This window comes from Cyprinodon variegatus, unplaced genomic scaffold, assembly GCF_000732505.1.
Source record: "Cyprinodon variegatus isolate N-32 unplaced genomic scaffold, C_variegatus-1.0 Scaffold61, whole genome shotgun sequence".
NCBI lineage: Eukaryota > Metazoa > Chordata > Actinopteri > Cyprinodontiformes > Cyprinodontidae > Cyprinodon > Cyprinodon variegatus.
In genome coordinates this window covers 1,797,618-1,810,062 of record NW_015150514.1, presented here as the reverse complement: position 1 = coordinate 1,810,062, position 12,445 = coordinate 1,797,618, and the positions used below count along the sequence as shown (strand labels likewise).

The window sequence follows — 12,445 nt, the reverse complement described above, 5'->3', positions numbered from 1 at the left end:
TAACTGAGAGTGCGCCTTTTAGTCCGGTGCGCCTTATGGTCGTGAAAATACAGTAAGTACTTGTGTTTACCTGATACTGTTTGAGCTGTCCATTTATCAGTAAAGTGGACTGTTTCTCCACCTTCTCTGTGACGGCGTGAGCCACAGAGTAATATGACTGGAGTCCTCGAGCAAAAGCCGCCCCGCTGTACTCGTCGTCCACATCCTGTTTAGCATTCCTGCACAGAACAGGTAGGTAGCTTCACTTCAAAGGCAGCAGGTTAAAGTCATCTAACCGTATCGTAGCAGGAAAACTCACTCTATGATATGTCGGACGTCCACCTCTGACACGTCTTCACTGTCAGGGTCTGTAATCTTCTTCTTTTCTTCCACAGGAGCTGATGAAGGCTGAGGCTCCTCTTCTTCCTCCTACCAAACAGTTTCCCAGCTTTAGGTTGTTGAATTCTCAACAGAAGTGAGGATATGTATAGTGTGTAGATTGTAAGTTTTATATTAACCTTAGGAGCGCAACCCACCTCCTCCTCTTCCTCCTCCTCGCTGTCTTCACTGTCGGAGCGAGGAGCTACCTCGTAACTAAACAGACACAAATTATCAACAATGTTAAATCAAACGATTTTTCTCTTTCTAAAGTTATAACTTTAAAAGCTTTTTGGCACGAAAAACAGGATAAACCTAAATGGGTAGAAAATGTACCATGCTGCCTTGTAGGAACAGAAGAGGAACTCCATATTATCACCCCGTATAACCAAAGGTCCAAAAATAATTAACCTTATATGTTTAAAAATTTGTTAATATATCCGATCTTGCTTTTTTTTTAGTTTGCAAGTAAGCTAATTAACCAAGAACATGTAGTGTAGAAGCTAAAAACCTACTAAAAAAGGTGTTTTATACAATAGAAAAACATCTGAACAAGGCTAATAGTTACTTTATTGATTTTTTTTTTTTTTAGAGAGTTTTGAACTTGGCTGGGAGATGTTGGATGATTCCAAACCTTTTTATTTCTAATTAAATTATATTTTTAATATTTTGTTTGTACGGGCTTATTGGAAATTTTCCAAATAACATTTTTCCAAATACAGTATTTCTATAATAGACAGACAGATATTAAAACCAAGAACATTTTCAATAAGACTTAAAGCGTCTAAAGAATCTGTGAAGTCACTCGCCAACCTCTGAGCTTTCCTGGTTTTCATCCTTCATCTATGTGTTATATTTTTCTCACCCTGGGTTCATTTCCAGCCATGTTTCCAGCTGTCCAGCCTTGGGAGCATCAACGCCTGTCAGGATATTCCCACTGTCAACATGGATGACCTTAACAGGCAGGTCACTCATCTGGCTTGTTTCATCCAGGGGCTGCAACAGAAGGTATCCAGGATTTTCAAGTCATTTTCATTAGGCTTCATTGAAACATTGATTATTGTTATTGTTCATAAAAAAACAATAAAACTGCTGTTTGTATTGATACTGTTTATTTAAAAGATGCGGCTGTTTTCTTTTCATGCCATAAATGGCTCACCTCTCCATCCGGCCCGAGAGCTGGAGCCTGGCCCTCTGCGTTCTCTAACTGCAACACAAGAAAAATCAGCAGCAGACAAAGGTTACTGGTGGATATAACTTTCAAAAACATATATAGTTATTATTATTTTTTTTTTACCTTCTTCTTTTTCTTCTTCTTCTTTTTCTTCTCCTTGAGAGCCTGTGCAGCTTTGTGGGCTCTAACCAGCTCTGTAAGGTTGGCAACATACTCGTCAGTTTGCTGAAGCAAATAGGCCAGGCGCTTATCCTTCTTCTGGTCGATCAGTTTACGGTAACCTTCTTCATCTTCAGCCTGTGAAAAACAAACAGGTGAGAATCAAAGGGTTCCCAATAGTTATTGTGTGAATTAAAGGTATACCTCAGGTCCTAGGCAAAAACAATCAGTATTAAACTGACTGAGTATGGAGAGCAGCCTAAAGACCACTTTAACAAGCAGTGTGTTATCAATAAGTCATATTAATACAGATGTTGATGCTAAAATTAGCCTAGCATTTTGCATTTAACCAAGCTAATAAAGCGTATTTTTGATATCTGACTTTAGTATTATTATGCTCCATTAACACACTACTTTTGTTGTGATGGATTTGTATAATATATTATATTACATTATTTATGGACTTCATAATGACTGTGCAATGTGATGTGCCTATTTTTTTTTTTTTTACCATAAATCACAGTAATCTACTGATGCCATGAAACAGCAAGTGTGTGTCAAAGTGATGACTTTATTTTAAAATTTTTAAGCCCCCGTGAAAGTGTTAAAATCTTTGTTGTTTGATGCTGTAGCACATGTATTGTTTACATTTTGACCAGTCTGACTGGGGAGTACCAATATGGCCGCTGGTAACCTCATAGCTATGTGTACTACCGATGGCCAATCACATACAGTAAATAAATAGAGATCAGTGGTCTACACTTAGCTGAGATAACACAGGCTTATATCACATTAGCTAAAATATATTACCAACTAATATGTTAACATACATTCTAATAAAGCTATTACCTCATTGAGGTATATTCTCTTTTTTACTTTTTTCTTTTTTTTTTAGATTTACTTTCCTTATGTGTATCTAAATGCTTTTATTTGCACTCAGCTTACCTGCTGGCATGCATGACTATCTCCACTACAAATGTTAATTCTATTCTATTCTATTCTATTCTATTCTATTCTATTCTATTCTATTCTATTCTATTCTATTCTATTCTATTCTATTCTATGCACATATGTAATGTTAACTTTAATGTGTCATTGGACTGGAACAGGTATCCGCTCCTTTCCTGATATCTTTTCTAGGTAGCCTTCTTTCTGTCACTTCTTACCATAAGCCTTCTCATCCTCTCTTTCTCAATGCGCTCATTCTCCTTCTTCTGTTCCCGCTCAGTGTTAGCATGGTAGGTGGCCACGGCTTTGGTCAGCTTCTGAATCTTTCCGGTGACTGAACGGTGATACTCTTTGAAGTCTTTGGCATGCGCGAGAATGCTGTTGAGGTACTCCTGTTATCAAGTAGGGTGTAGATAGGTACAAGTGAAAAAAAATATATAAATTATCTGAGAAATACTATATGATGATTATCATACATGTAACTTGAGTTTTTTTCCTTTACCTGATGTTTTTGTCTGCGTTTGCGCTCTTGTTCAATCTTCTGCTGTTTCTCCAGCTTCTCCGTGATGCGGGCCTCTCGCAGCGACTGACGTTTACTCCGTTTGTAGGCTTTGGCATCCAAGGCGGTCTCAAGAGCTGTGTCGCGTCGCATGCACACCACCACCTCCTGACGCAGCTAGAGGCAGCACAAAGTGTTCCACCGAGAATATTATGTTGAAGATATAATCTTTATGTTTTAAGTTCAACATACTTTATTTCCTACCTGTCTCTGAAAGTTCAGCAAACGAAGAGCTTTGAGCTCTATTGTAGCTTTGGTACGTAAATCACCAGCCAGAGAACCAGGCAGGTTCTCCAATTCAGCAATTCGGTGAGCAATTCGAGCCTGCAACCTGAAAAACCAAACAGTACATGATCACGTCCTTTCATAGATTTAATCCAAACACTAAAGATGTCTGGATTAAATCTAAGGTATGGTTCGGTTTATCCATCAAATCTTTTACAAATTATTGGAATACAGAAACAAGACTCAACTCCAAATGTTTATCATTAGTGTGTCAATTCTGTGCATTTATGCAACACCAGTAGTTATGTGGCCACAACTCTCCCATTATTATTTTTAAGAATTGCTTTCTTTTTGTGTACAGTTGTTTAACAATAATAACAGGCTATACATTAGTTTGTGAGTCTACTGAAACAGGCTTTCTGCAGAGAAAACAGCTCTAACATTGCATATTACATTATAAATTGCCTTTTCAAGTCAGAGTACTCCAAAAGCGCTTTACACTACCTTCAGTCATTCACACATACATTCACAAAGTAATAGTGTTGAGGTGCATCGTAGCTACAGCTGCTCTGGGGCACGCTGACAGTAACACACATTGACCACCATCAGTGAGTAATGCACATGAGGTGTCTTGCCCAAAGACACAACGAATGAGAAGGATGGAACTGGGATTCAGACTACGCTCTGGTTGCAGAACAAAGTCCTTTATTCTGCACCGCTGTGATCCGTCATGTTTACTGTTCAAAGAAAGCCCCAAATATGTTATTTATGAAACTGATTCTCTAGGTTTTGTAAGAAAACAAGTAGGTGGAATCCCACCAATAAAAAAATGGCAAACATAAATATAAACAAGCTCTATCAAAACAACCTAATAAGGCTATCATTAGCCTAGCACCTGTAAAAAAAAAACAGAGAAAAACTACCATGCAAAGAATCAAGGTTAGCAGCAGCAAGACATTTTAAATGAAGGCTGTAGATATATCTTAAGAAACACAGAACTGTCCAGCAGAGAGTTCTTTTGGGATTAAACCCCTGGTCTTTTTGGGGAAAAGAGATCCTTTAATGTTTGGGAGAAAATTACTGCTGAGTGAGATTAGTTGGAAGGAATCTTAATATTAAAGTTGACAATTATACAACTTATACCACTGTTGGTCATACAAGTAGTGGTAATATCTGTAATTGAACTAAAATGTCCTGTTACATAGTTTTAATCAAAATTATGCTCTACCTTTAAAGAGGCATTTTCTAATGATACTGCCACCTGTGGCTAAAACAAAGAACTACAGCAGTAATTTAACACTAATTTCAAATAACTCATACTGATCGACAATAAACAAACCTAACTAGGAGATCTAAAATAATCATTATTCATCTCACTGCCCATTTGTTTTTAAAATAGTTATTGGTAAACATGCATAAAAGCAGTTGTGCCAAGTTAAATTGCCTGTCAAATCTCCAGGAAACTTAGGCCGTTTCTCAATTCACAAGAACGCGAGTATGAACTCGTGTTCTTGCCAAGTATATTCTTGACAAGAACACAAGAAAGTATGGATTCAGGGAGAACAGGAGCATGCAGAATCGGCTATGCCAAGAGAGGTTGCCATTAGTCTTGGAGGTCCACTGGTTGCCCTGATTCTCTCAACATTTCAATTTTTTTTTAAATGACGCATGAAAAACAGTAAATAGGCCAGATACCCGGTACCTGGCTGTGCAGTATCAGCCGATACCAATACCATCTGTTTAAAATTGATGTGTGTGTGTGTATATATGAAGTACTGCATACTGTACTACTTGGATGTAAAATAATTGCCATCATGGCTTTGTCAAGCTGCTGCCTACCTTTGTGAAGCAGGAAAAAGACTACGGTAATACAAACTGAACCCAGTAGAACTTTTTATTGCCTACCTGGAATGGGTGACATCTCATTTTAGGGGCTGTCTAACCTACATATATTTTAAATTCTCCTTGAAACACTGGTTGAAAACTAACCAGACATGTGTTCACAGGTAAATTCATCTGTTTCCATGGGCCTGTTAACCTGATTTTATTGTTAACCTTATTTTATTGTGATTTTAAGTTATTGGCATCTTATCTGTTTGTGTCCACTCTGTTCTCTCCTGTAGCGTCTTGTTTAATGTTCACTGTTTTTACCTGCCTTAGGACAGCGGATGCAGATTAGCTGTTGTGCTAATTCTGGCATATTTATATTGATGCTTTATGCTGACATGTTGATGAATGTGCATTGTCCTAATTCAAAGAAAAAAAATAAAAAGTTAAACTTTTGGTTCTCAAAATGGTATTGTTGCCCTATGGGTGCAATATTACATATAATGATGCTTAAAAGTATAATGTTCTTGCCTCAGATGATCTTAAAATGTATTTTTGTAGAACCACAGCAACAGAAAAGAGAACTTTTAACTTATATACTCTGAGTTCTATGAGCGCTCCACTGGAAGCTGCTGCTGCCGCGGTGCATGCTGGGACAGCTGTCAATCTCAAGAACGGACAAGTCTGCTCTGAAGCATGCTGGGTAAAGAGGGAGGGGCGAGAACAATATCCGGGGACTTTGTCTGTTCTTGGTCTTATGTTCTTTTGAATTGGAACAGTACTAGGTCTGAGGCTGATGACATTTCATGAGCACATGAGTACTTTAGAACGCACAAGTACACATATTGAGAAACTGCCCTAAACTTAAAAGCAAACTTTTTAGCTCCACATAAATTTAGTTTTTATTTACACCAGTAGGCAAACTGTGAGCTACTTCAGATAAAGTAAGAGGAATCCCTATAAGGCTGTAATACCTGTACTCCCTCTCCTGTAGAATCTCCACGGGGTCGAGGCCGCATGGCTTTTGGATGGGAGTAATGCGGTTCTGCTTGGCGTGGTAAGGCATCATGGGAGGAGGCTGAGCTGGCTGACCAGGAGACTGGGTCTGTGGGGGCATCACAGGAGAGGCAGCTGGGGGAACCGATGGGGGAGCAGGAGAAGGCCTACCGGTGGGCTGAGGAGGGATCAGTTTTTGGGGTGCATTGGAAGGCGCTGCTGCGTTCACCATAGGGCCTGAGGGAAAGGAAAGTTTAAAGTAAAGCTCTGCCCCTCCCACCACAGCACACAAACACTTTAACAGGTTTCTGCTAAACACACAGGAGGATCCGGCATTTTACAACAATAAATCTTTGACAACATAAAGCAGCAAATTACATCGTTTAAAATCAACTCAACATTAATTTTTTCAATTTTGTTTAAAATGATCATAACTCACATCCTAACCCATAATATAGATCTTTATTTAAGTGTAGGTACAGCTGCATTTAGACATTTCTAAAGATTAAGGCTTATGATGAACAGATTTAAGGATGGATAAGCGCAGCAAGAAACAACTTTATGTGTTGTGTAACAAATGCGCAGAATAAGAATATCGAAACATATTAATAGACTATAGAAATTAGGATTTAATCGTTGATTGCTCAAGTGGGTAGAAATCACAGCATAAAAGAAAATAAACAACCTTTAAAAGAAAGTTTGATTTTGAAATGTGTGACACCATCCTGGAGAGAAATATCAGCTGTGCTGCTGCCATCAACACCTTTGTTTCTAGATAATCGAGATCGGCCTGTTTTTCAGTGTAGTCCTGTTTCTCTGACTGTGACTAACTGGATGTGCTCTCTTCATCCTCTGACATGAGACCTGGCTCTGAGCTCGTCTGCCTGGCTGTGTGATTCCTGGACAGAGCCACCGGTGGAGCTGGTTTACAGTTGCCTTTTTTTTTTTAATCTCTGTTTCTTTTTCTATGTCTGCTTCTGTCTCCTTGAACCCCGTTCAGCCTCAGCAGATGTTCGCACACACTGAGTCTGCTGCAGGTTTCTTCCTGTTAAAAAGGAGTTTTTCCTCTCCACTGTCGCTACAATCATGCTTATTGCGTGGGATTGCCTTTGAATCAATGAGTCGATGCAATCAACTGGTTTTCCTTAGATAGAAAACTTTGAGATGACATGTATTGTGAATTGGTGTTATATAAATAAACTGAATTGAATTGAAATTATGATAATTTTTGGAGCCATAATTAGCTCTATTAAAGTGAGTCAATACATTTATAAAATAACTATTTTAGGCACTTCATTTTTTCAACAGCATCTATACGTAAGAGAACTGTTTTTCAGTTACACTGCAACAGCTGTTAGTCCATAGATACACACATAATTGGTGTGAAACTTGTACACATTATTAAAGCTTTATTATAGCAAAGGTATATAAAACCGGTAATTGATCAAAAAAACTACCCAAAGCAAATAGGATGTGTCTGAAAAAGGTATTTTTGGGAAACAAAAAAAAAACAGACTAAAATGTGACACAGCATCATTCATCATCAGAAATGAATTCATCTTTTTGGTGCAGAAATATTTTCTTTCTGCCTAAATATAATACATTTCACAATTATTGTTTTTTTTATATATATTTTAGGCAGTGGGATCAAATTTGAGACTCTGGTATGTTTATCTTTTGGTTTGGTTGTTGATTCTGTTACTTTATTGCTATACCTGCTGCTTGTAGTCAAACCCCTTTGCGATGGTTAAGGTCAGAATTCATCAGCTAAAATATTTTTCAGGGGATGGTTTCATAGATTTTCTGAATAGTATCATACATAGAATAAGATTTTGGTGACAGAGTTCAAAATAAGTTGCTTCATTTTGTAGTCTGACAGGAAAACAACTAACCTTCAGGCCATGACTTGGATGGTCCATTGGGATTCGGTCCTTGCATTCCAACTGGAGTCCCTGAAGGACCAGGAGGAGGCATGTTGGGACCCATCATACCTAAGGTATACAAGGATACATAACACCTGTGCTTCATTGGTTGACTTTTACTAATTAATTTAATATCAGAAAAAAATACAACAACATCTGATTGTTTTTACGTTTTTTTTTTTTACAATTCGAAAAGATCTACATCAGTATTCTGCACATTCTACATGGACACTCACCATGAGGCCGGCTGTAGCTGGAGCCCATTGGCCCAGGCCCTGATCCGGGTCCTGTTGGACCACCACCTGGTCCTCCACCAGCTCCAGAGACCAGACTGGACATGGGCTGCTGCTGCTGCATCCCTGGCATCGGCCTTTTTCCCTGTACAGCCATTTGGAGATGGTCAGGCAGGGGTTGCCCCCGGGCTAGCATTTTATATGCCATGATCTGGGCTCTGAGCTGGTGAAGCTGATTTTGGTTAAAGGGAGTCGGACCACCAGGACCACCAGGGCCGCTACCATCAAGGCCAGAACCAAGACTGGGCATGCTAGAGCCAAGACTAGGCCCAGGGCTTGGGCCAGGTCCAGAACTCCCTGTTGGTCCAGAACGATTAGGCCCCAAAGAATGCTGATCGACACTGGGACCGTCCAGAGAGGCTGAGGCAGAACCAGCAGAGGAGGATGAGGAGGAGGTTGATGGCATAAGAGGACCAGATGGGGGGCCGTTTGAAGCGACAGGGCTGGAGTGGTCGGAGCCACCTAGAGGAGAATGGTAACCTGGAGGACCCAAACACAAACGCAAGGAGGGAGCAATTATAACAAAACAACGGTGACCGCAGTCTGGTTTCAGTCTCAGTAGATCCGTGACATGCATATTCTGAAATATCAAAACCATTTTGTGTTCCACAGCCTGCAGCAAACCTAAACAATGAATCACCACCTAACCCTCATTAAATCCTGCAAAACTCCTATTTCAAAAGCTTTCTCAGACAGACTCCCTGCGTTAAACCCAAGACCAGCTGGGTGTTAGTCCCTGCATGTCTAACAGAAGGAAATACCACACAGCTGTTGTCTGATAACAAACTCTTTTCTTTTTTGTTTAAGCTACACTGAGTTGTGTGTTAATTATTCCCATTTAGTACCCACAAAAAAAAAGAAAACAAATGAACAGAGTGAAAACAATCCTTCATACATTGTAGGGTGTGACAACAGCTACACTGCCTGTGAGGAAATGCAACCACATCGCCCCCAATTCCACCACTCCTGTTCTTACACAACCCTGGAAGGAATGACATTACTTCAGATTGTTAAACTACCTTGTGAGTGTTGGTCCAGAGGGCTGGGTGGGGGGCCCATACCGCTGTGCCCGCCCTGTCTCATCGACAGCCCCTTCATCTGACTGAAGCGACTGTCCTCACACAAGCTCTTCTCGTGCATACCCTCCATCGGCTGTAGGAAATATTCAAAGAGAAAATGAGACATTAAATGCAGAATGAAGTCCATATGGCTTGTGTTTATAATCAGCCCCCTTTACTTGGAGACCTCCAAATGAAATCATGTATGAATACAGTTGACCTGAGAGTAAGTAAAATCTGTTCTGTGAAGGCCTCAGAGGATCATTAGTGAACATTAGTGAACAAACTGCCCCTTAAAGACCAAAAGTTAACAGCAGATGGGTCAGGGAGAAACCTTTAGAGAAATTTAAAATAGAAAAGAATATCCTTGGTTTTAAAAATCATTCAGGGTTCTATTCAGTCCATCATTTGAAAACAGAAGTAGACACAACCAGTGTCTCCTTGGCAAGCACAACTGGTCAAATAATCAGAAGAGGAGCTGCAGAGATCTACAGCTCAGGTGGAAGAATCAGTTCACACAAAATTCTACAAATCTGACTTTTATGGAGGAACGCTACTGCTGAAATGGAGCTGTAAGAGGTTCAGTTTGCCATCAGCCACGCAATGGGCACAGTGATCTGGGGGAGAAAGGGTTTTATTTGGATGAGACCAAACCAGAACTTTCTGGTCAGGGGTGGTGATGGGAGCAGTAGGCTCTGAGGATGTTTTTACTGAAGGAACAGGGAAGCCGATCAGAGTCCCTGGGAACATGGATGAACCTATGAGGCAAAGCTAGAAGGAAACCAATGGCAAACTTGACTTGATTCAGGAAACAGGTTCAACCTGCAGCTTAACAACAACCATAGACTTACAGCTAGAATGGAACTGTTCACGTCTAAAGATACTTCTGAGCTAGAAGTCTAATTGCTGTTCCACCCAATGTTCCTGAGCTTGAGATATTTTGCAAAGAACATCTCAGCTTCTTGATGCACCAAACTGGTGGAAACATACCGCTAAAGGCTTTAAGTGATAATAAATAGAAACACACCAACGCTAATTTATGGCATTTCCTAAAACAGAAAACCTGTAAAGTAATAGGCGCCTATATATTATTTTTCGTTGTTAAAACAATTATTACATTTTAAAAACACTGTAAGCAGGTAACCTCTGGCAGTGGACCCCATAAAGCAGATTATATGACAAAACTAGTACAAATGAGGAAAATGCATACTCTAAAAGATTTCCTCCATCTTGGATGGGGATTAATGTGTGCGTTAATAAAACTTTTCAACTGGAGTTTAAAGATAAATGAAGCCTAGACAATGCAGTGTAACGTCCATCCATCCATCCATTTTCTAACACGCTTATCCAGAGTGGGGTCGCATGGGTGCTGGTGCCTATCTCCAGCAGTCAGTGTGTGAGAGGCAGGGTCCACCCTGGACAGGTCCAGTCCATCGCAGGGCAACACAGAGACAAACATAACAAACAACCATTCACACCTAAGTCTGTAGAGAAGCCAATCAACCTAACAGTCATGTTTTTGGACGGTGGGAGGAACCCGGAGTACCCGGAGAGAACCCACACATGCACAGGGAGAATATGCAAACTCCCTGCAGGAAGACCCTGGACCGGGAATCGAACCCAGAACCTACTTGCTGCAGCAGTGCCACCCACTGCTCCACTGAGCAGCCCCGCAATGTGAAGTAATTTAGAGAATAAATATATCATATCATCTGCATTCATAGATAAATAGATCATATTTTTTCATTAACATTGTAATTGAATTGTTAGAAATCATAAAGGGTCAGAGTAGGACGCCCTGGACTGACTTGTCCTTACTTTGTGCAGAGGGTGCATGTTTTCCTGGCCATATCCAGAGGGCCCCGGCTGGGAGTGCCCAGATGAAGGAGGACCAGGACTGGGCCCCATCATGCTGTGAGAGGAGCCAGGGGAAGGACCTGGGCTGGGGCCCAACATTGCGTTTGGGGAGGGGCCAGGACCGGGGGAGGGACCCGGACGGGGAGTACCCCCCATGGGAGGATCAGGTGTTGACATCGCCCTGGATCTCCTGCTCCTGGGAGAAAAGGAGCAAACAGAGAAAAAAAAAAAAAAAGAAAAAAAAAGGAAAATTGTCTATTTAATATATAGAATTATTAAGTCTGTTTGATCTGTTTTTAATATAAATAAATTGATATTATAGCAGAATTTTAAATGCAGCCGCGCGGCAGTTTAATTTTATGATATAAAGAAAATAATGATTCATTTCCAGAACAGAGGGGATTTCTCCAACGCTTTTCAGGAGATTCTCTGCTGCGCTGCACCAAACTGCTCGATGCGTAAAAAAATCCCAGCAGCGCTGAACTTGATCTGAACATAGACAAATCCTCCCAGTTCTGCACAGGAGCCCCTGCGCTGCCAATTTCCTCCATCAATGCATGGAAGAGGGTCTGGTTAAACATAAAATAAGGGGGAATGGCGGACTGTGCTTGTGCTGACTGACCTACCGGCATCAACAGAACAGGCAGTCTGGGCCGAACCTGTGCGCTCCCAAGCCGATATTTTAGGGGAGATGAAAGAAGACGCTGCAGATGTCGCAATTAGTCTCCTCAGCCTCTTTGTAATCCGCCTTCAAGCGTTGATTTGCTTCATGGACGTGGCTCGAGCGCCCCCCTCCACCGCTCCTATGACCGAATGTCTAGTCACTGCCGCGAGGCAGCGCGCATGCGCGCGCAGCGGCGCATCGGGACAGAACCATAGTGGATTGAGGAGCGCTTACAGTTCACCTTAAAATCATGATCATTAACGTACCTGCTTCTTTAAGGGCGCATTCATAGCCTTCGGGGACCTAGACCATTTTCTTCTTGCAGGGGGACCACAAACACTTAAAAAATTAATCAGTGAGATTTTTAGGCAAGGCAAGGCAAGGCAAATTTATTTGTATAGCACAA

The 12,445-nt window shown here is 40.8% G+C and overlaps 1 protein-coding gene across 4 annotated transcripts in view; it reads right to left on the bottom strand.

Moving 5' to 3' along the window:
* The window catches only part of LOC107082787 (transcription activator BRG1-like), a 28,458-nt gene extending 16,273 nt beyond the window's left edge, over positions 1-12,185 (bottom strand). For 2 of the 4 annotated variants that reach the window (XM_015371643.1, XM_015371646.1), the window contains exons 1-15: positions 12,002-12,185; positions 11,337-11,571; positions 9,480-9,612; positions 8,404-8,940; positions 8,138-8,236; positions 6,224-6,482; positions 3,402-3,528; positions 3,141-3,314; positions 2,857-3,030; positions 1,655-1,828; positions 1,517-1,564; positions 1,223-1,353; positions 498-573; positions 299-408; positions 71-218 (exon numbers count right to left, since the gene is read on the bottom strand). In XM_015371643.1, coding sequence (XP_015227129.1) covers positions 71-218; positions 299-408; positions 498-573; positions 1,223-1,353; positions 1,517-1,564; positions 1,655-1,828; positions 2,857-3,030; positions 3,141-3,314; positions 3,402-3,528; positions 6,224-6,482; positions 8,138-8,236; positions 8,404-8,940; positions 9,480-9,612; positions 11,337-11,552 — 2,406 coding nt within the window. In that variant the 5' untranslated portion in view covers positions 11,553-11,571; positions 12,002-12,185. The remainder of the gene's footprint in view (positions 1-70; positions 219-298; positions 409-497; positions 574-1,222; positions 1,354-1,516; positions 1,565-1,654; positions 1,829-2,856; positions 3,031-3,140; positions 3,315-3,401; positions 3,529-6,223; positions 6,483-8,137; positions 8,237-8,403; positions 8,941-9,479; positions 9,613-11,336; positions 11,572-12,001) is intronic. The other 2 variants (XM_015371645.1, XM_015371647.1) reach the window with 1 other exon arrangement.
* Positions 12,186-12,445: the final 260 nt, after the last annotated feature.